Below are 27,614 nucleotides of genomic sequence, written 5' to 3' on the forward strand. Positions count from 1 at the left end.
GCCATTCTGACCAGTGTGAGGTGATACCTCATTGTAGTTTTGATTTGCATTTCTCTAATGATTAGTGATGTTGAGCATCCTTTCATGTGTTTGTTGGCCATCTGTATGTCTGCTTTGGTGAAATGTCTATTTAGTCTTCTGCCCATTTTTGGATTGGGTTGTTTGTATTTCTGATATTGAGCTGCATGAGCTGCTTGTAAATTTTGGAGATTAATCCTTTGTCAGTGGCTTCGTTTGCAAATAATTTCTCCCATTCTGAGGGCTGTCATTTTATCTTGATTATGGTTTCCTTTGCTGCGCAAAAGCTTTTAAGTTTCATTAGGTCCCATTTGTTTATTTTTGTTTTTATTTCCATTTCTCTGGCAGGTGTAGCAAAAAGGATCTTGCTGTGATGTATGTCATAGAGTGTTCTGCCTATGTTTTCCTCTTCCTAAGAGTTTAATAGTGTCTGACCTTACATTTAGGTCTTTCACCCATTTTGAGTTTATTTTTGTGTATGGTGTTAGGGAGTGTTCTAATTTCATTGTTTTCCATGTAGCTGTCTACTTTTCCCAGCACCAATTATTGAAGAGGCTGTCTTTTCTCCATTGTATATTCTTGCCTCCTTTATCAATGATAAGGTGACCATAAGTGCATGTGTTTCTCTCTGGCCTTTCTATCCTGTTCCATTAAACTATATTTCTGTTTCTGTGCCAGTACCATACTGCCTTGATGACTGTAGCTTTGTAGTATAGTCTGAAATCTGGGAGCCAAATTCATCCAGCTCCATTTTTCTTTCTCAAGATTGCTTTGGCTATTCGGGGTCTTTTGTGTTTCCATACAAATTGTGAAGTTTTTTGCTCTAGTTCTGTAAAAAATGCAAATGGTAGTTTGATAGGGATTGCATTGAATCTGTAGATTGCTTTGGGTAGTATAATTTTCACAATGTTGATTCTTCCAACCCAAGAATATGGTATATCTCTCCATCTGTTTGTATCATCTTTAATTTCTTTCATCAGTGTCTTATAGTTTTCTGCATACAGGTCTTTTGTCTCCTTAGGTAGGTTTATTCCTAGGTATTTTATTCCTTTTGTTGCAGTGGTAAATGGGAGTGTTTCCTAAATTTCTCTTTCAGATTTTTCATCATTAGTGTATAGGAATGCAAGAGATTTCTGTGCATTAATTTTGTATCCTGCTACTTTACCAAATTCATTGATTAGCTCTAGTAGTTTTCTGGTATCATCTCTAGGATTCTCTATGTATAGTATCATGTCATCTGCAAACAGTGACAGCTTTATTTCTTCTTTTCAGATTTGGATTCCTTTTATTTCTATTTCTTCTCTGCTTGCTGTGGCTAAAACTTCAAAAACTATGTTGAATAATAGTGGTGAGAGTGGACAACCTTGTCTTGTTCCTGATCTTAGAGGAAATGGTTTCAGTTTTTCACCATTGAGAACGATGTTGGCTCTGAGTTTGTCATATATGCCCTTTATTATGTTGAGGTAAGTTCCCTCTATGCCTATTCTCTGTAGGATTTTTATCATAAATGGGTGTTGAATTTTGTTGAAAGCTTTTCTGCATCTATTGAGATGATCATATGGTTTTTATCCTCCAATTTGTTAATATGGTGTATCACATTGGTTGATTTCCGTATATTGAAGAATCCTTGCATTCCTGGGATAAACCCCACTTGATCATGGTGTATGATCCTTTTAATGTGCTGTTGGATTCTGTTTGCTAGTATTTTGTTGAGGATTTTTGCATCTATGTTCATCAGTGATATTGGCCTGTAGTTTTCTTTCTTTGTGACATCTTTGTCTGGTTTTGGTATCACGGTGATGGTGGCGTCATAGAATGAGTTTCCAAGTGTTCCTCCCTCTGCTATATTTTGAAGGATTTTAAGGAGGATAGGTGTTAGCTCTTCTCTGAACGGTTGATAGAATTCACCTGTGAAGCCATCTGGTCCTGGGCTTTGTTTGTTGGAAGATTTTTAATCACAGTTTCAATTTCAGTGCTTGGTCTGTTTATATTTTTTATTTCTTCCTGGTTCGGTCTTGGAAGGTTGTGCTTTTCTAAGAATTTGTCCATTTCTTCCAGGTTGTCCATTTCATTGGCATATTGTTGTTTGTAGTAATCTCTCATGATCCTTTGTATTTCTGCAGTGTCAGTTGTTACTTCTTTTTCATTTCTAATTCTATTGATTTGAGTCTTCTCACTTTTTTTCTTGAGGAGTCTGGCTAATGGTTTATCAATTTTACCTTCTCAAAGAACTAGCTTTTTGTTATCTTGATCTTTGCTAACGTTTCCTTCATTTCTTTTTCATTTATTTCTGATCTGATCTTTATGATTTCTTTCCCTCTGCTAACTTTGGGGTTTCTTTTGTTCTCCTTTTTCTAATTGCTATAAGTGTAAGGTTAGGTTGTTTACTTGAGATGTTTCTTGTTTCTTGAGGTAGGATTTTATTGCTGTAAACTTCCCTCTTAGAAGTGCTTTTGCTGCATCCCATCCGTTTTGGGTCATCGTGGTTTTTTTTGTCATTTGTTTCTAGGTATTTTTTGATTTCCCCTTTGATTTCTTCAGCGATCTCTTGGTTATTAAGTAGTGTATTGTTTAGCCTCCATGTATTTGTATTTTTTACAGATTTTTTTCCTATAATTGATATCTTGTCTCATAGCATTGTGGTTGGAAAAGATACTTGATACGATTTCAATTTTCTTAAATTTACCAGTGCTTGATTTGTGACCCTAGATATGATCTATCCTGGAGAATGTTCCATGAGCACTTGAGAAGAAAGTGTATTCTGTTGTTTTTGGATGGAATGTCCTATAAATATCAATTAAGTCCATCTTGTTTAATGTATCATTTAAAGCTTGTGTTTCCTTATTTATTTTCATTTTGGATGATCTGTCCATTGGTGAAAGTAGGGTGTTAAAGTCCCCTACTATGGTTGTGTTACTGTCGATTTCCACTTTTATGGCTGTTAGCATTTGCTGTATGTATTGAGGTGCTCCTATGTTGGGTGCATACTTATTTACAATTGTTATATCTTCTTGGATTGATCCCTTGATCATTATGTAGTGTCCTTCTTTGTCTCTTGTAATAGTCTTTATTTTAAAGTCTATTTTGTCTGATATGAGAATTGCTACTCCAGCTTTGTTTTGATTTCTATTTGCATGAAATATCTTTTTCCATCCCCTCACTTTCAGTCTGTATGTGTCCCTAGGTCTGAAGTGAGTCTCTTGTAGACAGCATATATATGGGTCTTGTTTTTGTATCCATTCAGCCAGTCTGTCTTTTGGTGGGAGCATTTAAGCCGTTTACACTTAAGGTAGTTGTCGATATGTATGTTCCTATTACCAGTTTTTAAATTGTTTTGGGTTTGTTATTGTAGGTCTTTTCCTTCTCTTATGTTTCCTGCCTAGACAAGTTCCTTTAGCATTCGTTTTAAAGCTGGTTTGGTGGTGCTGAATTCTCTTAGCTTTTGCTTGTCTGTAAATGCTTTAATTTCTCCGTCGCATCTGAATGAGATCCTTGCTGAGTAGAGTAATCTTGGTTGTAGGTTTTTCCCTTTCATCACTTTAAATATGTCCTGCCACTCCTTTCTGGCTTGCAGAATGTCTGCTGAAAGATCAGCTGTTAACCTTATAGGGATTCCCTTGTATGTTATTTGTTGTTTTTCCCTTTCTGCTTTTAATATTTTTTCTTTGTATTTAATTTTTGATAGTTTGGTTAATATGTGTCTTCATGTGTTTCTCTTTGGAATTATCCTGTATGGGACTTTCTGCGCTTCCTGGACTTGACTAACCATTTCCTTTCCCACATTAGGGAAGTTTTCAACTATAATCTCTTCAAATATTTTCTCAGTCCCTTTCCTTTTTTCTTCTTCTGGGACCCCTACACTTCGAATGTTGGTGTGTTTAATGTTCTCCCAGAGGTCTCTGAGACTGTCCTCAATTCTTCCATTCTTTTTCCTCATTCTGCTCTGCAGTAGTTATTTCCAGTATTTTATCTTCCAGGTTACTTATCCGTTCTTCTGCCTCAGTCATTGTGCTATTGATTACTTATAGAGAATTTTCAATTTCATTTATGGTGTTGTAAAAATACTCACTCACAAAAAGGGAAAATGGAGAAAAAAATATATATCATTGCTCCCAAGTCCACCGCCTCAATTTTGGGATGGTTCATTGTCTACTCAGGTATTCCACAGATGCAGGGTACATCAAGTTGATTGTGGAGATTTAATCTGCTGCTCCTGAGGCTGCTGGGAGAGATTCCCCTTTCTATTCTTTGTTTGCACAGCTCCTGGCATTCAGCTTTGGATTTGGCCCCGCCTCTGCTTGTAGGTCACCTGTGGGCATCTGTTCCTCACCCAGACAGGATGGGGTTAAATTAGCAGCTCATTAGGGGGCTTTGGCTCACTCAGGCCAGGGGGAGGGAGGGGCATGGAATGTAGGGCGAGCCTGTGGTGGCAGAGGCCATTATGACGTTGCAGCAGCCTGAGGCACGCGTGTGTTCTCCCAGGGAAGTTGTCCCTGGATCACGGGACCCTGGCAGTGGCGGGCTGCACAGGCTTCTGGGGCGGGAGGTGTGGACAGTGACCTGTGCTTGCACATAGGCTTCTTGGTGGCTGCAGCAGCAGCCTTAACGTTTCATGCCCGTCTCTGGTGTCCACACTGATAGCCATGGCTCGCACTTATCTCTGGAGCTCGTTTAGGCAGTGCTCTGAATTCCCTCTCCTCATGCACCCCGAAACAGTGGTCTCTTGCCTCTTAGGCAGTTCCAGACTTTTTCCCAGATTCCCTCCTGACTAGCTGTGTCGCACTAGCCCCCTTCAGGCTGTGTTCACGCACCCAACCCGAGTCCTCTCCCTGATATCCGATCGAAGCTCAAGCCTCCGCCCGCCCCGGTGGGTGAGCAGATGAGCCTCTCAAGCTGGTGAGTGCTGGTTGGCACCGATCCTCTGTGTGTGAATCTCTCCACCTTGCCCTGTGCACCCCTGTTGCCGTGCTCTCCTCCATGGCTCTGAAGCTTCCCCCCGGCTACCACTGTCTCCTCCAGTGAAGGGGCTTCCTAGTATGTGGAAACTTTTCCTCCTTCACAGCTCCCTCCCAGAGGTGCAGGTCTTGTCCCTATTATTGTCTTTTTTTTTCTTTTGCCTTACCCAGGTATGTGGGGAGTTTCTTGCCTTTTGGGAAGTCAGGTCTTCTGCCAGCGTTCAGTAGGTGTTCTGTAGTTGCTCCACATGTATATGCATTTTTGATGTATTTGTGGGGAGGAAGGTGATCTCCACGTCTTACTCTTCCGCCATCTTGAAGGTCCGACCATTTTTAATATATTTTTCTTCATATACTTCTTCAGAAGATTCCCTCAGTGAAAATTTCAGTTTCATTTATATTTTTCCCTTTTCTCATTCTCTTTTCAGTAAGTAAAAGAGCAATGCCAGGGCTTCCCTGGTGGCGCAGTAGTTGAGAATCCTCCTCCAGATGCAGGGGACACGGGTTTCCTCCCTGGTCTGGAAGATCCCACATGCCGCTGAGCAACTAAGCCCTGTGCGTTCCAACTACTGAGCCTGTGCTCTAGAGCCTGTGAGCCACAACTACGATCCCGTGTGCTGCAACTACTGAAGCCCACGTGCTTAGAGCCAGTGCTCCACAAAAAGTGAAGCCACCGCAATGAGAAGCCCATGCACCGCAACAAAGAGTAGCCCCTGCTCACCGCAACTAGGGAAACCCTGTGTGCAGCAATGAAGACCCAACACAGCCAAACATAAATAAATTTTTTTAAAAAAGAGCAATGTCAAAACGCTGTGTACACAATCCATCCAAATGGAGATGTCTTTTCAGCAAAAGGCATTTTACTTTCACTCTTGAGAAATTGTTCCTCCCCACCTCACCTCTCTTCTCAGGATGATGATACAATACTAGAGGGTATTTCTCAGCTAAAAGGATCCAGTCAGTTACAAAAATAGTATATTTTACACTAATGAACAGAAGATAAAATGGCTCCAAATGCCTAATCAAAGATCACAGTATTACCTTTACTTGAGTGATTACATGCCTCTTAGCATGGGTTTTGCATGTAAAGCTTTCACTACATCCAGGGATGCTCTCTGAATCTATAAATATTACTACAAAAATTATCGTTGAATTTTGGCCCAGATGATTTCTGTCCTCTGTAATCGTCAATTCCTGTAACTGTCAATCTATCACCATTACCTTAAGGGTATATGCAGTAGAGGTTAGCAGTAGGAAAAGAAAGTTGTGAGGGGTGGGGTTGGGGGGGTGTGTGTGTTGGTGCTTTCCTAACAAGGACCACTGCTGGAGTTGAAGTGGGGAAAGAAGAGCAAATGAGAAGTTGCATCAAGTGTGATTTGGGGATGGTCAGAGCAAGAGGATCGGGGTAGGTAGGAGCCCTGCTGAGAATGGTCTATATGACAACTTGGACTCAGTACTCATGTAATTATGTTAATATGTCCAAGGTCCATTAACCTCAAACACAAAACTCCAAGTACCTACATATCTCAGCCCTCTAGTCTTCTACCATTCTTTCACTGATAAGATGGAAAATGAATTTGAGGAAGTAATCATTTGACATCTCCTGCCAGGTGGGATGGAGATGGTCATGTGGCAAGAAATACAGTACGTTCCCTACATATGCACGAGTTCCGTTCTGAGAGCGCGTTCGTAAGTCCAATTTGTTCCTATGTCCAACAAAGTTAGCCTAGATACCCAACTAACTAACAATCAGCTATACAGCACAGGACTGTAATAGGTTTATAATACTTTTCACACAAATAATACATAAAAAACAAACACAAAAAATAAAACATTTTTAATCTTACAGTACAGTACCTTGAAAAATACAGCAGTATAGTACAACACCTGGCATACAGGGGCTGGCATCTAGTGAACAGGCAAGAAGAGTTACTGATTGGAGGAGGGAGAGGAGGTGGAAGATGGTAGAGCAGAAGGATCGTCAGCAATAGGAGACGGAGGGCAAGATGCAATTTTACTCATGCCTGACGTTGATGGCACAGGTTCTGGTTCCTTGCTGGATTCAATTCTATCTACCCTCTTTAAAAAACGATCCAGTGATGTCTGGGTAGTAGCTCTTTTTTTCTCGTCATAGATGACACGGTAGCACTGGATTGCATTCTGAACGGCTGCTGCAACCTTTGTGTACCGTTCTGTGTTCAGGTCCTGTGTCTCAAAAACTAACAGTGCCTCCTCAAATAAAGAAAATCCACTGCCATTTCCTGCGTCATGAATCTCTTCAGTTCTTCAGTTACTTCTTCCTCTTGTCTCTCCTTCATGCTTTCTCTGGGCCTCCAATACCTGGCACTTCTTAGCAGTACCAGCTACATCACTGCTGCTTTTATGCTTATTTCCAGACATCCTGGGCTTGAAATAAAGATACTGTACTACTGTACTCTATACAGTACTGTAAAGTACACAAAAGCAAACCACTTGTAGAGGATGCACATACGTGACAACGTACGCCAGACACACGAACTAACTTACGTGACTGGACATACAAACGCATGTTTGCATCTTTGAAAGCTCGCAACTTGAAGGTTCGTATGTAGGGGACTTACCGTACTGTGTAGGGAAGGTGCTTTGAAATCCAAATCTTGGGCCTTCCCCCACCTCCATCCCCCCATTCATTTAGGCTCCCTGTTTAAATACTAGTATGTAGCTTCCTCTACAGATAGCCACCAAGGGAAATTAACTGAAGGAGCATCAGATTAATTTGTAGGAGTCTCCCTGATTATTTCTCTTCTGATGTATACAGCACCAAGGACAGGAGTGGATAGTGGGCATCATTAGTGAGGTAGAACTGTCAAGGGAGAGGAAAACTGCCTGGAAAGAAACTGAATGGTAATTGCTATGCAATTTGTAGTTAATTGATAATCAAAGTGCAGCCCTACATGTGAAAATGATGCTTCTTTGGTCATCAGTAAAAAACTGGTTTCCTTTGTAGCAGAAAGGAAGACTTGCCCTAATAAAGTGCTGCTTCCTGGTTTTCCTTTGTTACCAACTGAATCTAGCTGATTGAAATAAGGCAAAGATGAAATGAGCTCAGGAACCAAGCCTTATTAACATAGGGTTTCACTTCCTAGAAAACTGGTCCAGACCACTATTTAGGTGTTCCTATTCTGCAGTTATTCACTATTCCATCCACTTTTGTTTCATAGTCTTTTCTAAATGTTGTATTTCATAATAAAACAGAGTAAAAATATTATAAAATATTTGAACTTTACATACATAAGAGAAAATGTCTCCAATAACCCCAACCCAACAGACTGTATTGTACTCTTTCACATGGCATTTCCTTTTCTTGCTTTTTCTATATGGCATTTGCACTTTCTTTGCTTTTTTCACTGTTTTAGGCAAGTTCCATGAGTCTGCCCTATGCCACTGTTAAGGAAAAACAGCTTTTTTCCTTCCTGTGTAGGGAAAAACTTAGTTCTTTCCTAACATGTCTTCCCTCCCTGTGAGTCTCCTTTACTACTCACAGAAAACACTTCACTTCTGGGCACCAAACGTGTGCAAGCTTTTTCCCACAACAAGCAATTCTGTGACACCAGCTGCATGTTCTACAATTTCTCAATTCTGACACTGTGTACTTGGAGATAGCCTCAGATACTGCAGGTTAAGGGCTCAGTCCCACAAGACTGACCACTCTCCCCCAGCCATCCCTCCCACCACCACTTCAGACACCAGCTGCAAGCTCAGGTTTTCACCTGTGCTTCTGACCAGCTATAGAAAACACTTATGTTTACTAGTTTATTATAAAAGGACATGATAAAAGATACAGGTGAAAATACAGATGGGAGAGGTGCAGAGGGCAAGATACATGGGAAAGGGCACGGAGCTTCCATAACCTGTCCAGGCGCACCACTCTCCCAGCCCAACCTGTGAGCTCTCTGAGCCCTGTTCTTTTGGGATTTTATGGAGGCTTCATCACATAGGAACGATCCATGATTACTTCCAATTTCAGCCCTTCTCCCTTCACGAGAAGGGAGGGGGGAACGGGGGGGGCACTGAAAATTCTAAGCTTCTGATCATGTCTCAGTCCATCTTTCCAGTGACCAGCCCTCATTCAGGAGCCATCCAGGAGCCCACCCAGGGTCACCCCATTAGAACAAGACACTCCTACCACCCACAAAATTACAAGGGTTTCGGGAGCTCCGTGTCAGGAACACAGGTCAAAGACCAATATAGAACAAGAGATGTTCCCAGTGTTCTTATCACCAGGGGGTCAGAGACCAATATCTATTTTCTATTATCTCACAGCCACTCTCTTCTATAGATTAAATTCACTGATCCTAGCTTCAGTCCCTCAGGTCACATATGACAAGCCTAATTCCCTGAGTCTTTAGACTATAAGAACATCTATTATATCCCTGGGACCTTCTGCCACCCCCCACACCATTCCTCCCATCCCAACAAATACACTTCTCCAGACAAAAACCAAAACTTAAGACAAAAAAACCTCCATACCAGGTCTCTCATCTATCCCCCATGGATATCATTCTGGTCTCTAACTTTAGAGTAGCTTCAGATCTGAGCATCTTCCTTTAAATATGGTACCAAGATGGAAACATATTCCAGGTATGAACAAACTAGAGGAAGATTTTCATCAACCATCTCTTCCATTCTATATTCTCTTTACCACTTGAAAGACTGAAGATACTGCAAAGAATATGAGCTTTGAAGCCACAGGACCTGAATTTTAATAGTGGTCATCATTAGCTGAAATGTCTGAGCCGATTTTTGTTATCTATTTTTGTTTCATCTGTTCTCCCACAGGCATGTTATGAGAAAGAAATGAGCAGTTTGTAAGTGCTTAATATGGTGGACTTAATGTTAACAGTGTAAGCTAAGACCATATCTCTTGGTAGTCACATCATACTCTTTGTTCTTACTCAACTGTTACTCCGTATTGGTCAGGGTTCAGAGAACCTGACTGGTTAGTTTAGCAGAAAAGAATTTATTTAAATTTTACTGACTTCAGAAATAATTTATACCATGACCCAGTACACACATGCACACATAAATATATAATTCAAATAATCTTCACAATATTTACCCATCTGACATGTTGTCCTCTGCTGTTTTTCTATTTTTTTTTTTAATGCTAGTTATGACCCACTGAGTTGATTTCATGACTCACTAATGAATCGTGACCCATAGTTACATTTCCAAAGTAATGGAAAACACTACACTGCAAGGTATTAAATGGCCTAGAGAATCACTAGAAGGACAGAGAAAAAAACTCTAACCTGTGTTTCCAGGAACTGGGTGGCCAAGAAAGCTGCCAGCTCCAGAAGCATTCCATCTGTATGACCCACACCTGCAAAATGATGCCTTTTGAGTCTCACACTAGTGCATCTGATTGAAAAAGTCCTGGTGTAAAGGGGTTTGGGAAATGCAGAAAAGGAAAGCACACCAAGAAGGCTGCAATAGATGTTAATCAAGCTAATTCATGCTGCCGAGACTTACTCAAAGGTGCTTGGTTTGGACAAACCCAGTGGCCTAACATACCTCTTTACATCTATTTTTCCCTATTAAATTGTATATTTTCTTGGATGCAGCCTATTACTGCTACTTCAGTGAGGGAAGGTCACATAACTACAGTTTACTTGACAGAATGAAATTCAGAAGAACAAACCAACTGGAAATTCCCAAGTTACATTTCCTTTCACAAACACACCTCTACCAAGTTAACCTGGGGTCTACAAAAAAGGGAGGTTAAAAAAAAAAAGGATAAACCTAAAAATAAAAAAAATAAACTGAGGATTCTCTTCTTGCCACCCTCACAAAGGATCTTAAGTTTAAAAAGACATTTTTTAGATCACTGAAGAGAAGGGACGAATTAGGAACAATTTTAACTTCTTTTTATTGTCCTTCAGTTCAGTTTATACAGTAATTTGTATCTGTGAAAGAATTCAAATTTATTGAATGAAAGGCATTGCTTTAATTGCTTTATAAGCAATTAAAAAATAAGTTACTGAAGGGGTAATATATAGCAAATTAAATAATACAGGTTTTGGGGTAATTGATGTGCATTTAATTTAAAAGAAACTGTGTGAAGTCACCACACAGATTTATATAACAGTTAAATGCAGAAAAACACAAGAAAGTAAGTTTCTATGTGATCCCAACAGAGGTATCCTTTCCTTGATCATAAGAGAACCCAGAGAACCCAAGTATTTTTAGAAGCTAAAACTGTTTACAGAAGTGCAAAACACCAAAACACTTTAAGCAAAGCCTTTATTTTCAAGGAAAAAAGTATATTTTCTCATTTTCTGTTCTTGTCATAAATTTTAATTATTTCCAGTGGAACCAAAACCTCCTGAACCCCTTTCAGTGTCATCTAAAACCTGAAAAGACATAAAGGTAGTAAGCCATGTAGTTAATTTCAGATGCTCTTTCAGTTCTCTCCAGCTCCAAATTTGTAAGACTTTTATTCTTGCTATAGCATTGTTTCAGAAAGGAGATTACAGAAAATTAAATTTTTAAAGTTTCATAAATTAAAATATTGAGTAAGTTCCAAAAAAGCTAAGGGAACAGTAGAATTTCACAGACTATTTAAGTGGTTTATTATCCAAAGTAATGCTGTATAATAGCTATGGTAAACAATTTCAAGAAGTTCTAAGATTTAAATTTTGCCTAAAATAGGACTAGTCACATATTCTACCTCAGATGGTCCCCAACTTAGGATGGTCTGACTTATGATTTTTTGACTTTATGATGGTGCTAAAGTGATTTGCATTCGGTAAAAACTGTGTCCCAAATATTGAATTCTGACCTTTTCATGGACGAGTGATATACGGCGTGATATTCTCGTGATGCTGGGCAATGGTAGCAAGGTGCAGCCATCAGTCAGCCACGCCATCACAAGGGTGAACCACTGATAACACAACTGTTCTGTACTCATACAACCATGCTATTTTTCACTTTCAGCATGGTAGTCAATAAATTACATGAGATATTCAACACTTCCTTATAAAACACGCTTTGTGTTAGATGCTTTTGTCCAACTGTAGGTTAATGTAAGCATTCTGAGCATGTTTAAGTTAGGCTAGGCTAAGCTATGATGTTCGGTAGGTTAGACGTATTAAGTGCATTTTCAACTTAAGATATTTTCAACTTATGATGGATTTATTGGGATGTAGTCCCATTGTTAAGTCGAGGAAGATCTGTATCTAGTTACAAACTTTTATTTTTCCTTCACTGAAGGTGTTACATCATGTATTCCCTATTCAGCTTTTAGGATACTTACTTGAACTTCCTCTATTTCTGGGTAAAATATCCGTTCACAAATGAGCTGTGCAATTCGATCACCCTTTTTGACTTCAAAGGAAAAAACAAAACAATTTATTACTGATATTGATGCATTCTCTGTATCCTGCCTTGTACAGTACAATGAGAATTAGAGGAGTATGTGTTACTTAGACATACATAACTTGGAAAACTCACTGCACTTATGTGACTGCATATATTTGACATACCTTCGAACTTTTCTTTGCCAAAATTAAACAGTACAACACCAACATTTCCTCTATAATCTTCATCTATGACACCAGCTGGAAAAAAGAAAAAAAATATTAGCTTGGTTTATGGTATCGAAAGATTAAGCGTATATGATTACCTCAGAATCATTCCTAAGTAGCTCTGCGAGTTTTATCCTTACAACGAATATGTGAATCTTGCTCTGGTACTATGTAAAGCCTCCAAACTAAGAAATTACTAAAATGCAAATAAGAATTAAGAAAGTGGTCCTAATTTCCCAACCTGTCATCCTTACAAATGGTGACCACTACCTACTCTAAATTGGGAGTAGGCACTTAGCATCTCAAACAAGTCATCCTGAATTGCTCTCTCCAATCCTACTGTCTATCTGTGGCACACCTGCCCAAAAGACTAAGAGAAAATTATGATTTGGGTTTTAAAGGTTTCTCCTGGTAGCAACTTCCCACTAACATCCAGATTGAAATATGATTGAGTCATAAATAAAAGTGTCAAAAAGCCTAAAGATCTGCAGTAGAATAAGTCAATGTTAAGTAAGCAGCAGTCTAGCAAATATTAGAACATTCCATTTTTATAATGAAAATGGAGCTGAATCGTTCAGTTCACATTCTTCTTCTTTCAATTTAAGCTACCAGCCTTTCTCAGAGCATCATCTCTCAGAAGACATTAGCACATAAGCTCAATAATGAGTATACTTTTACACAGAACCATGTGTAATTAGTACCTGTTTGAGATTATAAACACAAAGGCAGCAAATCTTTGCAGGAGAGAAACTTGAGCCAGAGAAGTACATTTACCAGACTTGCTAGCATTTATCTTTGGGCCAAGAATCCAAAACATTTCCATAAACACAAGCACAGACAATATAGGTGCACCAGGCCTTCTCATTTCCTTTTTTAATATTGAGAAATAATTCACAATTCAACGGTTCTTAGCATATTCAAAGTTGTGCAAACACGACCACAATCAATTTTAGAACATTTTTATTACCGCATTTTTATTAGAACATTTTATTACCCTGCCTGTTAGCAGTCACTCTCCTACCCCCTTCATCCCCCTCAGTGCCTGTCTCCTTTAATACATGGTAATTCTTTCCCCCCAGTTTGTAAAATGCTGGATAGGATTCATGTGAATCTAATTAAACGTAGCTCCATGTCACATCTTACAGCTTCTCATTAACACCTCACTTCTTTAAAAAACAAAACAAAACTCTTAACAAAGAAGAAAAAAGAAAATAAAAAGAATCAGGAATTTAGCTCAATGGGTACTAATGCTGGTTGATCAGACTCGTAATTATTTGAAGGTCAACTGAAAAAAATTTTTTTTTCTTTTTTAGAACAAGGGTAAGCATCCCCTTTCAATTTTCTCATGTAGGGGAAAAAAAAGCAAAATTTAAAAAAGTTCCACCATGGGGAAAAATATTCAGAAAACCAACATTTTAGATTTTTCCAGTGGATTAGAGTAGTTTAAATGAACCCCTGTGGTTTATGCATGAATTACTAGGGGTAAGTGAAACTGAACTTAAGCACTTCTTAAAAGGTTCCTGATACAACACTTTTAAGAGTTTAAATTAAAGATAAACATATTTTTAACAGTGAGAAGGGTGAGTATAAAAGTGGCTGAAAGTGGTTCATATCATGTCTAGACTGAAGGAAACAGTATTCTTTTCTGGTTCTACAGCAATAAAACTTTGACCAATTCAAAAAATACTGAAGTCTGGCATCTTCCCCTACTGCCAGTTGATCATTAAATTAGTCCTTGATATTTATTGAAAGAATGGATATAAAAATGAGACCAGCTGTTTTCTATATTATATAGATGTAGAAAATTTCAGCTGCAGGAACAGTTTAGATCAGAGTTAATGAAGGAACCCCTCAGTAGCAGGTCATTCCATGCCTCACATGCCGGAACAAATGACCACATGAGGCCTTGGTATCTCCATGTGGGAGTGCTGAAGTACAGGCTAGCACTCATTCACCTAGAATGCATTAGATGAAGGCAGTGTGGGCTGACTTCTGAACTCTTGTTTCATTACCCAAATAGTACAAATACATATGAAGTAAAGGCCAATAATGTTCCCTGACCCTCCCTCAGGTAGCCAAAGTTACAATAATACATTTTACACATTTTCTTTCACCTAAAATATTACTGATATCCTTGGGGAGTAATATATATAAAAGTCATTGTTTTAGATCCAAGATATGGAAATACAGCACCATTATTTCTATGTAACTATTCTCTTACGTAACATCAGATATTCAGGTCGTTTTCACATTTTCCCCATAATAATCAAGGCAGTCCTTTACATACGTTCTTGAGTATTAGTGTTTTTTATTCTCATCAAATAGTTTCAAAAAAGCACTTTCCTGGGTTGAAGGGAATCCATTTAAAATTTTAATGGATATCGCTAGATAACTTTGCAAAAAAGGTATAGCAATTCGAATTTCTATCAGTGACATTTAAGAATGCCCATTTCCAAACTCCCTGACAGTACCAGATAGTAGCAATCTTTTAAATTCTGGCCAACGTGGTGAGTAAAAACTGGTATCTCGTGGCTTTATTACATTTCCCTGATGACTAGTGAGGCTCGGCTTTTTTCCTCCTTACGTGCATCGCACATTTGCTCATCCTCTTGTACGTTTTATGATCAGTTTTTTTTTTCTTATCTGTTTGGGTATTTAACTCTTTCTCATATGACTTGCAAGTATTTATTTGTTTACTTTATGGTATCTTCTACAATACAAAAACACTGCTTTTTGTAAAGGCCTTTGCTATGTATCTGTAAAGTAGTCCTATCACACTTAAATGTTTGGGTGTCTTGAATTCTGCAAAGCCAGATTATCTACCTAGATTTTATGCTTGGCACACAGAAGTTTGAAAAGTCCTTAACTAAAAGAAATGAAGTAATTTGAAGTCAATTAAAATGTATAACAAAAAAAAGGCCCTTCTTTTTTTTTAAGTATGAATGCCAATAGTATAAAAAAAATCTAATAGTTCTAAGTTCATTTATTACTCAAAGGCAAACTGACCTTCAAGAAAAACACAAGACTTATTCCTTTTCTACATAAGGGACATAAACATCAGGGATATTTCTCTTCATGAGAAAGCAGAAAGTATTTTGAAGTTATCACTGGAAAAATCATGCATTGGAACTGGCAGAGTGATTAACTGACTTCAGGCAAAAGTTTTACTGTGTCAAGATTTTGGCATGTCATTTGTTGGAAACCCTCTTTAGTGAAAACTATCCCCACCTACCAGATGTGAATTCTGAACGGAATCCTGCATACTCAACTTTTCCCTTTGACCCTTATTTACAGCCTGGGAATTCTAACAACATCCCTCTTCTGAAATAAAAACTGTGGCCAACTATGATAAACTTGTGCCTAAGAGACATTTCTAAGATACTATGCATCCAAGAACACACCACAATGTGATTGTGTGAATAATACCACACCAACCACCAGGCAAACTAACTTTCCACTGCTTTTACATGAAATTTTTTCAGAGGATTGTTTTAAACAGAGCAAAAATTAGTAACAAAGTCGGAAAAGGTTTCCATTTAAAAAAAAAAGGTCTGATAAGTCCCTAAGGGACAGGAAATATCAGATACATTATCATTCAATCTTCCCATTCAGGGACAAGCACACTAATTTTCATTGTTAGATAAGGAAACTGAGGCTCAGAAAAATTAAGTAATAACTAGCTTGTTAGTGACAAAGCTGGGGCCCAAATCCCATTGTTATTCCAAAGCCCATGTTCCTTTCACAACCCTTTGAAATTTATTTAAAAATATATACAATCTTTTACATCCTTAAGTTACAGGCCTAAGTGACCATACTGACCCTGTAAAAGTAGTTTTGAAAGTCAAGCATAACTGAACCCAGGCAATCCTCAGCCCCTGAGGTCTGTCCGTCTCAGTCAAACTCTGCTCCTCTTCAGTCCCTAAGACCTACTTTTAGGCTCCCGATTTGCCCCACAGCACCATCTAGTGACGCCATGGGGAGACAGCCCAGGGACAGGCCTTAGCCACATGTTAACCCCTGAAGTGCAGGTAACAGTGAGCTAATTCAGGGCAGGGCTCCGCTGGTGGAGGGAAGGGGCAGGGTGATTCACAGTATTTAACTGCAGTGGAAAGAACAAGGGGACTGGAATAATATGGATGGATTCCAGTTTTTAACGTATCAACTTGGGCTCTTTTTTTTTAAATAAATTTTTGCATTTATTTATTTTTGGCTGTGCTGGGTCATCGGTGGTGCGTGCAGGCTTTTCTCTAGCTGCAGTGGGGGTTACTCTTCATTGCGGTGTGTGGACTTCTCATTGTGGTGGCTTCTCTTGTTGCAGAGCATGGGCCCTAGAGAGCATGGGCTTCAGTAGTTGTGGCATGTGGGCTCAGCAGTTGTGGCTCACGGTCTCTAGAGTACAGGCTCAGTAGTTGTGGCGCACGGGCTTAGTTGCTCTGCGGCATCTTCCCGGACCAGGGCTCGAACCCCTATCCCCTGCATTGGCAGGCGGATTCTTAACCACTGTGCCACCAGGGAAGTCCCAATTTGGGCTCATTTCTGAGCCAGTTTCCTGGTCTGTTAAAAAGTAGCTTTGTAGGGCTTCCCTGGTGGCGCAGTGGTTGAGAGTCCACCTGCCGATGCAGGGGACACGGGTTCGTGCCCCGGTCCGGGAAGATCCCACATGCCGCAGAGTGGCTAGGCCCACGAGCCATGGCCACTGAGCCTGCGCGTCTGGAGCCTGTGCTCCGCAAGGGGAGAGGCCACAACAGTGAGAGGCCCGCATAACGCAAAAAAAAAATAATAAAAGTAGCTTTGTAAAAACGGCAAGAGGTGGAGAATTTAGCATACCCATTTATCCGAGGGCCAGGATGTCTTGTTAGAGAAGCACTCACTACAGTTGCTTAAATAATGATATAAAAGCTTTTCCTTTCCTTATAATAACAAACTTCCTTCTATGAATAGAGTCATTTTTGGACTAAATGCAGATTATCACTAAACCAAGGCAAAATCCTATCTGTCAGATAGTGTCTAGCTTATTAGGAAAATAACATGCATTTCACATAATGGTCATTAAAAAATCAGACATTCTCAAATAGCATTTAAAACTATATCATAGTTGTAACTTCAGAGATAGAAATTTCTAAAAGGCAAGACACAACAACAATCATTTTCTTTTCTTGATAAAAATAAAATTTGTCATTTGATTACTGCCTCTTAAGCAAAGACAAAGTAAACACTTGCAAATATTTACAGAATAAAAATGTAAATATATTACCTCCTACATCTATGAAGTGTTTTGCAGCCAAGCCAGAACGTGGAGCTACAAAACAAAAGAGGAGAAATTGACTGTCTTAAGAGGGAAGGGCAATACTGAATATAACTGACACAATTTAAGCATGTCACTCTCATCTCCTATAACATCCGTATCTTAATCTTAACCTTAGCAGATGGTTCTGAATTAAAAATGTATTTATCATATTGTATTACCAAAGTAGAAAAGAACAGTTTAGAAAATGTTGACAAGGTTTAACTCAAAACCAAGTTAAACCACTCCAGCATGCCTTTAGGCAACTGAGGATCTACGGTGGTGAAGCTGTGGACTGCTGGAATGAACTGGGAGGTGAACAAGTGGGGAAAACTGTAGACAACTCTGTCCAGACGTCTGGTCACAAAGGGAGGATGGTAGCTGGCAGGGACATGGGGCAGAGGAAGAGGACTTTTATTTTAAGGTAGGAAATCAGAGCATGTTGCAGTATGGGAACAGACATACATGGGAACATGCAGGATGGGAACATCATACTGGAAAGAAGGCAGAGAGAGAGAGGCATAAACGCAACCACAGAGTAGCAGAGCTTAGCCTAGAACTTGGAACTCCTACTCATAATTCAGATGCCAAAAGACATGTTTGTATGAAACAAATGAACCAGAGTAAGAAGCTAAGTTTATACCTTATTCTTGCTGACTTGAGCATCAGGCCTACCATTAATTACCCTAACTTCTAGTATTTTATTCCAGAATAACCTGTATCAGGCACTTTGTCAATAAATGCTACACCTTCCTGCCTTCACTGTTATTTCACCCCATCTCCTAACTGCCCCCCCAAAATACACTAAAAATGCAGTCAGTGCTGGCAAAAAGAGATGAAGAGAGCGCTCATCTCATTTTTCTTTTAAAGGCTGAAGTATTAGCAGTTCTCTGACTCGTGGCTAACAAGACTCCCCCAGGGATCACAGTTCCATTTGCTCCTGTATGTTTACTCTGAACTTAGTCAGCAAGTAATTATGCTCTTCAAAAGAAGTTTTAAACTCTTTCTATAGTGACAACTGACTCGGGGCAGAAAAGTCAAACCTGTTGACTTGACCTGCATTTTGTCCTCTCTCCTCCCACTGTGAGGCATTTCCCTCTAGTGCACTGAAGCGCATCCCTTACCTAGCACACCCCATGAGAGGATACCCAAAGGGGGAAAGGCTAAGGGGCCTGATGTTTTCAGGGGTTAGAAACTTTACTCTCATAAGATGCCATGTGCCATTATCCTGAACCTGCCTCTTTTTTCTTATAAAACAAACACCACCTTCACAAAGAAATCTGACTTCATATGCAATCTGATCCTTGAAGGGGGAGTTGGTATAAGACTGGAAAAAGCACCAGTTAAAAATCACCTATACTTTCAGTTTTTCTCACAGTGAGTAGTTGTGAAAACAACCTCCAGGGCCAATGTGAGTGTCCTAAAAGCTTAAGTAAGGAACTGAAAGAAAAAAAAAAAAAAGCAAAGCGATAGAGGCAAAAGTAGATACGTAAAGGAAAGTTTTCAAATGACTGCAGTTGCCATCACAGGTGGCATGTCTTTATTTTAGGACACAGGCCGAGCAATATCCCTTCCCTCATTTATACCCCATATGAAACTAAGATAAAAGAACATATCACAAAGGAAGAGCCTGACAAAGTTACCTGTGTCTCAAATCACTTACCTACTCTCCCATAGCACCCAGAAGGAAGAGCTATCTGAATGTCTGTTTTCACAAGGGCTTTCTCCATAGGTGGTACTGTGTAATCATAGGCACTAGGAAAATAATGAAAGATAACTGGTGTTTAGATATAGTAATTCTCTGTGCATTTTTTGGTGAAAGAGGTGACATGTAAATGTATTCTCCCCTGAACAAAATTTTGTTGGCAAATTGAGGTAATTATTTAGCAGGAGGGGGCTGAATGGCAGACTTTAAAAGGTATATGCTTCACTAACATGGTATGAAAAGGGGAAAATAAAGAACCAAGAAAGAAGGGTAGATAATAGCAAATAATAGCTAACATTTATTAAGCCCTTACTGTGTGCCAGGCACAGTTCTAATTGCTTTGTATAACTCATTTTATTCTCACAACAATCCTCTAATCGTTAGGGAAAACATGTAGAAGGAAAGGAGAAAATAGATGGCCAACATAAATGGTGGGGTGGGGGGGCGTTGGTTCAGCTGTGTTGCATCTGTTCTCGTCTTGGTAGTTTACCAAGCTTACCAAGCGGTGGCCATGAACTTCACTGGCTGAGGGGGAGAGCTGACCACTGTGAACAGGCCCTGGAGATGAACACTACTGAGGAACTGATTCTCTAAGGTCCACCCACCAAATACTGCTACTTTGTTATTACTGTAGCCCTCTCCTTGATAGAAATTTAAGAGATTTTACAATAAGCAGAACTGGAAGTTACTTTTGAGCCCTTAATTAAAACTGGTAAAGTGGTGCTATATTTTTACTTCTTTCACTGGAATTTCCTCTCTTGAAATAGTTAAAACTCTAATTTATCGAAGAGATATTTCCATGTCTATTTCAGTATACAGAAAGTCACCTGTGTTAGGAGGATGCTTACAAAGTATCTTAAATCGAAGTCTCTCCTAAGACTCACAACAGCGCCCAGATATGGTGTAGTCAATGTATATCACTCTACTTTTATTCATGAAAATAAAGGACTACAGCTTTCAGCCACAACAGTCTATACCTCACTTTTCTTTTTCCTTCTTTTCTCCCACTATCATCACATACTCCTTTCTTCCCTTCTGTGGTACTTATGACTTAGACCAGTGGTTCTCACATTAGAATTATCTGGGATGCTTTAAAATAAATCCTAAGGCTTGGGATTTAGTCACGTAATCAACACCCCCTCCTCCCCAATATCACTTTTGACCTACCTTAATGGTTCTAAGAACTGGGGACAGTAGTCAAGTGGAAAAAAAAAAAGCACTGAATTCAGGGTCAAAAATTCTATCATATTCAAGCCCTTGGGCAATTAATTCATCTCTTCACAAACTCCCACATCTGTAAAAAGTACCACTCATCTACTTCAGGATTGTTGTTGAGTATTAAATACAATAGCACATGTGGCAGTTTTTAGTACAGGTAAAAAGTGCTGTACAAGAGAGAAGATGGTAGTATTACCAACATCCCTGCTTTTCATAGTTGGACCCTTTTGGAAATTTCCAGTCCTTGGAGTGAACCTAAATATGGACATATAGAGAAATGTTACTAACCCTTAAAGGTAGAAGCAACTTTCATTAATCTTTCTTAGCTACCTTATTACCTAAGAACCTAGGCTCCTACCGTGGCTTTTCTTTCTACTGAGCACAGCATCATTCTCAGGCCACTCCTTGAAGGCCAAAGTGGGCCTTCTTCATCTCTACTTTCCACTTAGAAAGGGCGCAATAAATGTTGCAAAATAAATAACACCTGGGCGGACATTCACTGGTATTTACCACTCCACACTCTGCCCAAATCCGTATTTAATTTATGCTAAAGAGGAAAGCTAAAATTTTCAACATTAAAAAAAGGCAGAAACCCTATATAATGCAAAAAGCGTTTGTTTCTGTACTTTTAAGCGGCTGTTTCAAGCTTTGGCAGCAGCGGGCTGGAATGTAAGCTAAGCTGAGAGCGCTATACCTCAGGAACTGGGACTTCTCCGCGAGAGATAAGGATGACGGGACAGAAGGCGGCCCTCTCAGCCTCTTCGCCCGGGCCGGCCTTCCTCGTGTACGCGGGCGGACAGAGTGCCCACTCACCTGTATAGGTCATAGCCCGCGGCGCGCTCGGACCCCTTGGTCGGAGCGGTGGCGTGCTCCGAAAGCCGGACAAAGCGGAGCCGCATGCCGCCCTCCTCCTTAGGCCGGGCCCGTTTGCTGGGGGAGATGATTTGCGCCTCTTGAGAGCAGGGCATGGCAGGGCAGAACGTGAGCACAAAGGACCAGGCGGAACAAGAGACAGCAGGGTGAGCGCAGCGCGCCAGTTCTAAACTTCCCGCCAACAACTCCCCGCCCCGCCCTCCCTACCCCCCCCGGACGAGCCCACGGTTCTGGCTGAGAGGGGAGATGGGTCTCAAATTTGGGGCTGGAAATCCTCCTCGGAAAAGATCTGGGAACAGAAAGTACTAAGCCTTTTCAAGCTTTCCAAACTCAACGCATGGATCCAAAGTTAGTGGCAGCTTCTCTGGCCTTGCCCTCACCCCAAAATAGAAAACCACTTCGCTTCCCCATGAGGGGACGCGAATGAACTCGCTCCCGCGCCGCTGGGGCTGCGGTCCCTCCCACTCCCCCCCCCAACGCCCAAAGCCCAAGGGCTTCCTCGGGCCCTGCCTGTTGGCCCGCCCCATCTGCGGCCAGGGGACGGGCGCGGGGTCAGCCGGCCGGCACCCAGCCTCTCCACGCCGGGTCCTTCCAGCCTGGGCCCCGACATTACTGGCGCTGCGGCAACCTCGGCTCAGACTGCGGGCGCTGGTCAGCGGCCGGAGCGCCGGGAGCTACACGTCTCCCCTGCGGGGTGGGATCGAGGGACGAACCTGGCCAGGAGGGCCCTGCGGCCTCCGTTCTCGGTCTGGCCTGGCGCGCGCCGTTAAACACAGAGCGGAGCAAAGACGGAAGGAAATGGTAGCCGAGCACTGGGCGAGGGCAGAGGTAAGTCATTTGCCCGAGTTTGGGCGCAGGTTGGTGCCGCTACTGCAGGCGCGCGCCAAGTCTGCACCGAAAGACGCGTCCCAGTCAAATGACCTCGGAAGCAGTAACCGCCGCCGTTTGACGAGGGGCGCACGGAGGCGGCGCATCAACAGTCCTCGGGCGGGGGTAGGCCTGGGTCCTCCCGGAAAGCTGTGCACTCGGCGTCCTGAATTTCGCTGCTGCCTCCGGCTGCCTCCGCCTCCCTCTGTCGACTCTCACCTTTCATCTGGCGCTGGTTTTCCGAGGTCCGGGCCCAGCGCTCTGTCGATTTACCTGGGACGGTGCAGCCCGCGGCCATGACTCGCTGGCTTCTAAGCTCAGGGGCCCCAAAAGCGACGCAACCGCATCACGATGCCCGTGACGGTCACCGCTCAGTGCTGCGCCCTAGGCGGTGGGCAAGGCAGCGAGTTCGATTTCCCTCCAACACTGAAGAGTACAAGCTGGAGTGTTGTGGAGTGTTGTTTATTCTCAAAGCGGGCGGGGGACACAGTCTTGAGGATAAACCACAGGGACATCTCGGTTGAAATCCTAGCACTCTTTCGGATGACCCCACAAGAGCAGAGAGGAAGACCCCTGTAACTGATTCGAACAAAGGTTCCGGGCCACACTGGTATAATTTACAGTGGGGATGAGTAAATAACTTTTCAGATAATTATAAATTGATTTTTCTAGGATACGAGTATCTCCACATACCTCTGGAACTGACGCTAAAATCTCAAAACTAAATTGTAATGCATTTTGTCAACAGAAATGCAAACTATAGGGCAGTTTTAGGAAAATGACCAATAAAAATATTAGGGAATTGTTGGGGAAGTTTTCAGACTTCCTGGCTGTGCCTTTCCTTACAGACCCCACCTTTTCGGTCTCCTTTACTGGCTCTTCCTCTTAAATGCTGGAATTCCTCTGGGCGAGGAATGCTCTATTTACACTTTTCACCCATGGCTTTAAATATCTGTACTCTGAGGACTCCCCAAATTTATACCTATAGCAAGGTGATCTGGGCCCTCCTCTTCAACCTTCTTTAGAGCCTTCTGGCTCACCCCTGTTGCTCCTGGCCACAGCGGCATTCTAACAGTTTCTAGACCCACCAGCCTTTCCTGCCTGGGAGTCTATACACATCCTTCCTTGATTTATGCTCCATGTGTTTCAAGTCTCGCTCATCTCGGAAAGACCTTCCCTGACAAACAACTGAAGTAGCTGCCCTTTGTTTCCCTCACCACCATTTTCTAGCACACAATCAGTTTTTTTCTATTCACACCACTTGTTACTACAGTCTGTATCTCTTCTATGTATTTATTTTCTTGTTCATTGTCTATTTGCTCTAGTAGACAGAAGCTCCATGAGGGCAGGGACCAAATGTGTCTTCGTTCACCATTGTACTCCCGGGGCCTAGCTTAGTGCCTGGCTCAGAATGTGCTTGATAACTATTTGTTGTATGAATGAATGAATGATAAGAGATCTCATTGCTATTCCATTGGGACCCTGCATATGATCTCAAAGTCTTCTGATTTTTCCACCCATTCCTTTAATTTTTAATCAGAAGTTTGTTCCATATAATGCTTTTTCAAGGTCTACACTGAAAAACATCAATCCCTTCCTAACCCCTCCACAAACACCCTCCCTCAACTCTCACTCCTCAGGGGCAATACTTCCAACTTTTTTTGGCTCTTTCTATTGGAATCTACCTCCCTGTTTCTAAATTATATGTTGCTATTTATTTTTTTAATGGCATAGAAATGACCTTCTGAATTAGAGTGGTTGAGGATTAAGTCTCTTAACCCCCTCTCCACCCCATTCTGCCAATAGTTTTGTAACAATTTTTTGTGTAAGTCAGCAGTTAGTATTTACTTTATCATGGCTGTTAAATAGTGACTTCAGAGATGAGTAATATGATAGGAGTATTTCGGTTTTTTACACCTGTCCCCCTCAAGTTTATAACTGCCTTATTTTTCTATTTTTATTGGTGATGGTGTTTTTCATTCACCCATTGCTTGTTTTCTCCAAATGTTCCAGGGATCCTATACCTTAAACATCTATCACATCAAATGAAACACTGAAACTTAAATCCCCTATCAGTTCAGATTTTCCCTCCCTCACTCCTCTATTCTTTTGCTCTGGTCTGTGCAAGTGACCCTCTAGTCCTGCTGAATAACTGTTATCCTGGGACTTCCCTTTGCCCCTATCTTATGTTGGAGCCCTGGTTTTATGGATCTAGTATCTTCCTTTTAGTTTACTTCCTCATTTTGCTGAAGTACTTTCTCTAGTAATTTCCTAAGGAAGTTTGCATTAAAGATAGTTTGAATCCTTGCATATCCTAAAATGTAGTGACTGTAATGACTCCTTTACCCAGACCAACGAATGAAGCGAGCTTCATTTGTGAAACTTCTTAGAACCAGTAGTGAGATCTGCCTTATCTTTTATAACACTTACCATATCATTCATTAGCTATATACTCCCCTTGTGTAATCATCTCAACTACATGCATTTATCTTTCACATTAGTAAAAGTCATAAACTTTTATGAATGCTTTGAAGCACCTACTTCAGTATTTTACACTGGAAATGTTTTGTTTGGCTCCTTACAATAGCTAACACCAAGAAAGTATTAAGCTATTCTATTAATGTGGAGACTGAAAATTATATTGTTGTCACTTTTCATCTGAGTTTATTTTAGATTGAAAAGAGAAGAGGGAATAATCCAGCTGGAAAAGAGTAACAGGTTAGGGGTCTGAACCACTAAGCGTTTAAAGAATATTCCTTATGACACTGAAATATAATTTTATATGAAAATACACCTTAAATTCAAGATACTACAGTAAAGAAGAACCAGACATGTTTATTTCGTGCTGTATATTGATCAGAATATAATTATCCTATCAGTCATGCTGATAATTTAATTACTTAAATCTTGTGCCAGAGAACCTACTGAGAATGCAAGTCTGTACTTTCAAGCAAAGTTGTCCTTCCTATCTTTGCCATTTTAGGGATTTTTCTCTTTTTAACAAGGACATACATGGTGATTACTTTATATTCCAGGTATATTCTAAGTGCTTTATAAATATTAACTCATTTAATCACAACAAACAGAGAAAACAAGTGCTATTACTATCCCCATCATACAGATGGGGAAACCAAAGCACAGAGAGGTCAAATAATTTGCCTAAGACCACACAGCTCACAACCAGAAAGAGATGGAGCCAAGAGTCAACTTCAGGTGGTCTGGCTTCAGAGTCCTTGCACTTAGCCACTCTCTGGGTTTATATATGCCTAATGAGACTATGACAACTCTTCTTAATACTGAGCCTGGCCCTTGTTCTCCAGGTCTGGGAAAGATGTGTGTAGAAAATTAACCAGACATTCTTCGTTTCACAGTTGACCGTGGCCTCCTTGTTCAAACATTTCTTCACCGGGACATACTCTGGTTTTCCTCCCACATCACCTGTCTCTTCTCTGTCTCCCACATCACCTGTCTCTTTTCTGTCTCCTCTTCTCTTTTCAACCTTTTCTCTGGCTCAAGATAAAAAGCCTTAGAATCTTGCTTCCTCCCCTTTTCTCTCAGATCTTCCCTTATCTAAAAATAGTTTTCTTCTAAGCAACACCTAATGCTTTACCCTATTTGATTTTTCTTCATAGCACAATACTACATGAAATTATGTACATATTTATTCATTTCACTTGTATGTTTCTTCCACTAGCATGTAAACTCCATACTAGATTCAAATCTATCCTAATTTGGGCTCCTTTCATATGTTCTCTGTTTGTTTTTACCCCTTGTGCCTTTTAACTTTTATTATTAATTTTCTTTAAATTAATTTAATTATTTTATTTTTTCCCTCTATTAATTTAGAAGTTTTACTCTCTGATTCTGTTGTTTCAGATAAATTAAAACACACATGCTTAATTCATGAGTTTCAAAGATCTAAAACAAAATTATTATCTTTCTTCTGGATAACATAAGGACCTTAGAATGCTTTGACTCCGTTAATTTTTCTTTTGGCATATATACTATTATTGTCTAGTATTTTAAACATTTTTTTTTTTAGTTATTTCTGACATATACATTTTAAAATAATAACTACAATTATGACTTATAACATTATACCAGAACATATAAGATTTTTAGAAATTTCATGTAATGTCTGAAACATTTATATTAACATATTTCCATACAAATAATCCAAAGAAAATTTAGTACTACTTGTTTTTTTTGTTTGTTTGTTTTATACTGCAGGTTCTTATTAGTCATCAATTTTATACACATCAGTGTATACATGTCAATCCCAGTTGCCCAGTGCAGCACACCACCATCCCCACCCCACCGCGGTTTTCCCCCCTTGGTGTCCATACGTTTGTTCTCTACATCTGTGTCTCAGCTTCTGCCCTGCAAACCGGTTCATCTGTACCATTTTTCTAGGTTCCACATACATGCGTTAATATAAGATATTTGTTTTTCTCTTTCTGACTTACTTCACTCTGTATGACAGTCTGTAGATCCATCCACGTCTCAACAAATGACTCAATTTCTTTCCTTTTTTATGGCTGAGTAATATTCCATTGTATATATGTACCTCAACTTCTTTATCCATTCGTCTGTTAATGGGCATTTAGGTTGCTTCCATGACCTGGCTATTGTCAATACTGCTGCAATGAACATTGGGGTGCATGTGTCTTTTTGAATTATGGTTTTCTCTGGGTATATGCCCAGTAGTGGGATTGCTGGATCATATGGTAATTCTATTTTTAGATTTTTAAGGAACCTCCATACTGTTCTCCATAGTGGCTGTATCAATTTACATTCCCACCAACAGTGCAAGAGGGTTCCCTTTTCTCCACACCCTCTCCAGCATTTGTTGTTTGTAGATTTTCTGGTGATGCCCATTCTAACTGGTGTGAGGTGATACCTCATTGTAGTTTTGATTTGCATTTCTCTAATAATTAGTGATGTTGAGCAGCTTTTCATGTGCTTCTTGGCCATCTGTATGTCTTCTTTGAAGAAATGTCTATTTAGGTCTTCTGCCCACTTTTGGATTGGGTTGTTTGTTCCTTTAATATTGAGCTGCATGAGCTGTTTATATATTTTGGAGATTAATCCTTTGTCCGTTGATTCATTTGCAAATATTTTCTCCCATT

General features: G+C 40.3%; 1 protein-coding gene across 3 annotated transcripts; it reads right to left on the bottom strand.

Moving 5' to 3' along the window:
• Positions 1–11,003: 11,003 nt before the first annotated feature.
• On the bottom strand, positions 11,004–22,804 carry DUT (deoxyuridine triphosphatase). Of its 3 annotated transcripts, none has more exons than XM_032621600.1 (7): positions 22,332–22,461; positions 21,559–21,675; positions 19,486–19,577; positions 17,793–17,837; positions 12,497–12,571; positions 12,268–12,338; positions 11,004–11,365 (listed from the first exon to the last, which is right to left on the bottom strand). In XM_032621600.1, exons 2-7 carry the CDS (start codon positions 21,642–21,644, stop codon positions 11,309–11,311), a joined length of 426 nt encoding a protein of 141 aa, XP_032477491.1. In that variant the 5' UTR covers positions 21,645–21,675; positions 22,332–22,461; the 3' UTR covers positions 11,004–11,308. The 3 variants fall into 3 exon arrangements, with proteins under 3 accessions (XP_032477491.1, XP_032477489.1, XP_032477490.1); XM_032621598.1 differs by having other exon boundaries at positions 11,007–11,365; positions 21,559–21,697; positions 22,332–22,668; XM_032621599.1 differs by lacking the exon at positions 22,332–22,461 and adding an exon at positions 22,705–22,804 and having other exon boundaries at positions 11,237–11,365; positions 21,559–21,697.
• Between the last annotated feature and the right edge of the window lie 4,810 nt (positions 22,805–27,614).

Source organism: Phocoena sinus, chromosome 2 (genome assembly GCF_008692025.1).
Source record: "Phocoena sinus isolate mPhoSin1 chromosome 2, mPhoSin1.pri, whole genome shotgun sequence".
NCBI lineage: Eukaryota > Metazoa > Chordata > Mammalia > Artiodactyla > Phocoenidae > Phocoena > Phocoena sinus.

What these genes read in the sequence shown, in the direction of transcription:
- DUT (XM_032621598.1), bottom strand. Translation starts at nt 22,455, where the DNA reads ATGACTTACCTCTGCCCTCGCCCAGTGCTCGGCTACCATTTCCTTCCG. An exon ending in TGGCAAAGAAAAGTTCGAAG is followed by an intron (nt 12,339 to 12,496) that starts GTATGTCAAATA and finishes TTTCCTTTGAAG; the next exon opens with TCAAAAAGGGTGATCGAATT. An exon ending in CAGAAATAGAGGAAGTTCAA is followed by an intron (nt 11,366 to 12,267) that starts GTAAGTATCCTA and finishes ATGTCTTTTCAG; the next exon opens with GTTTTAGATGACACTGAAAG.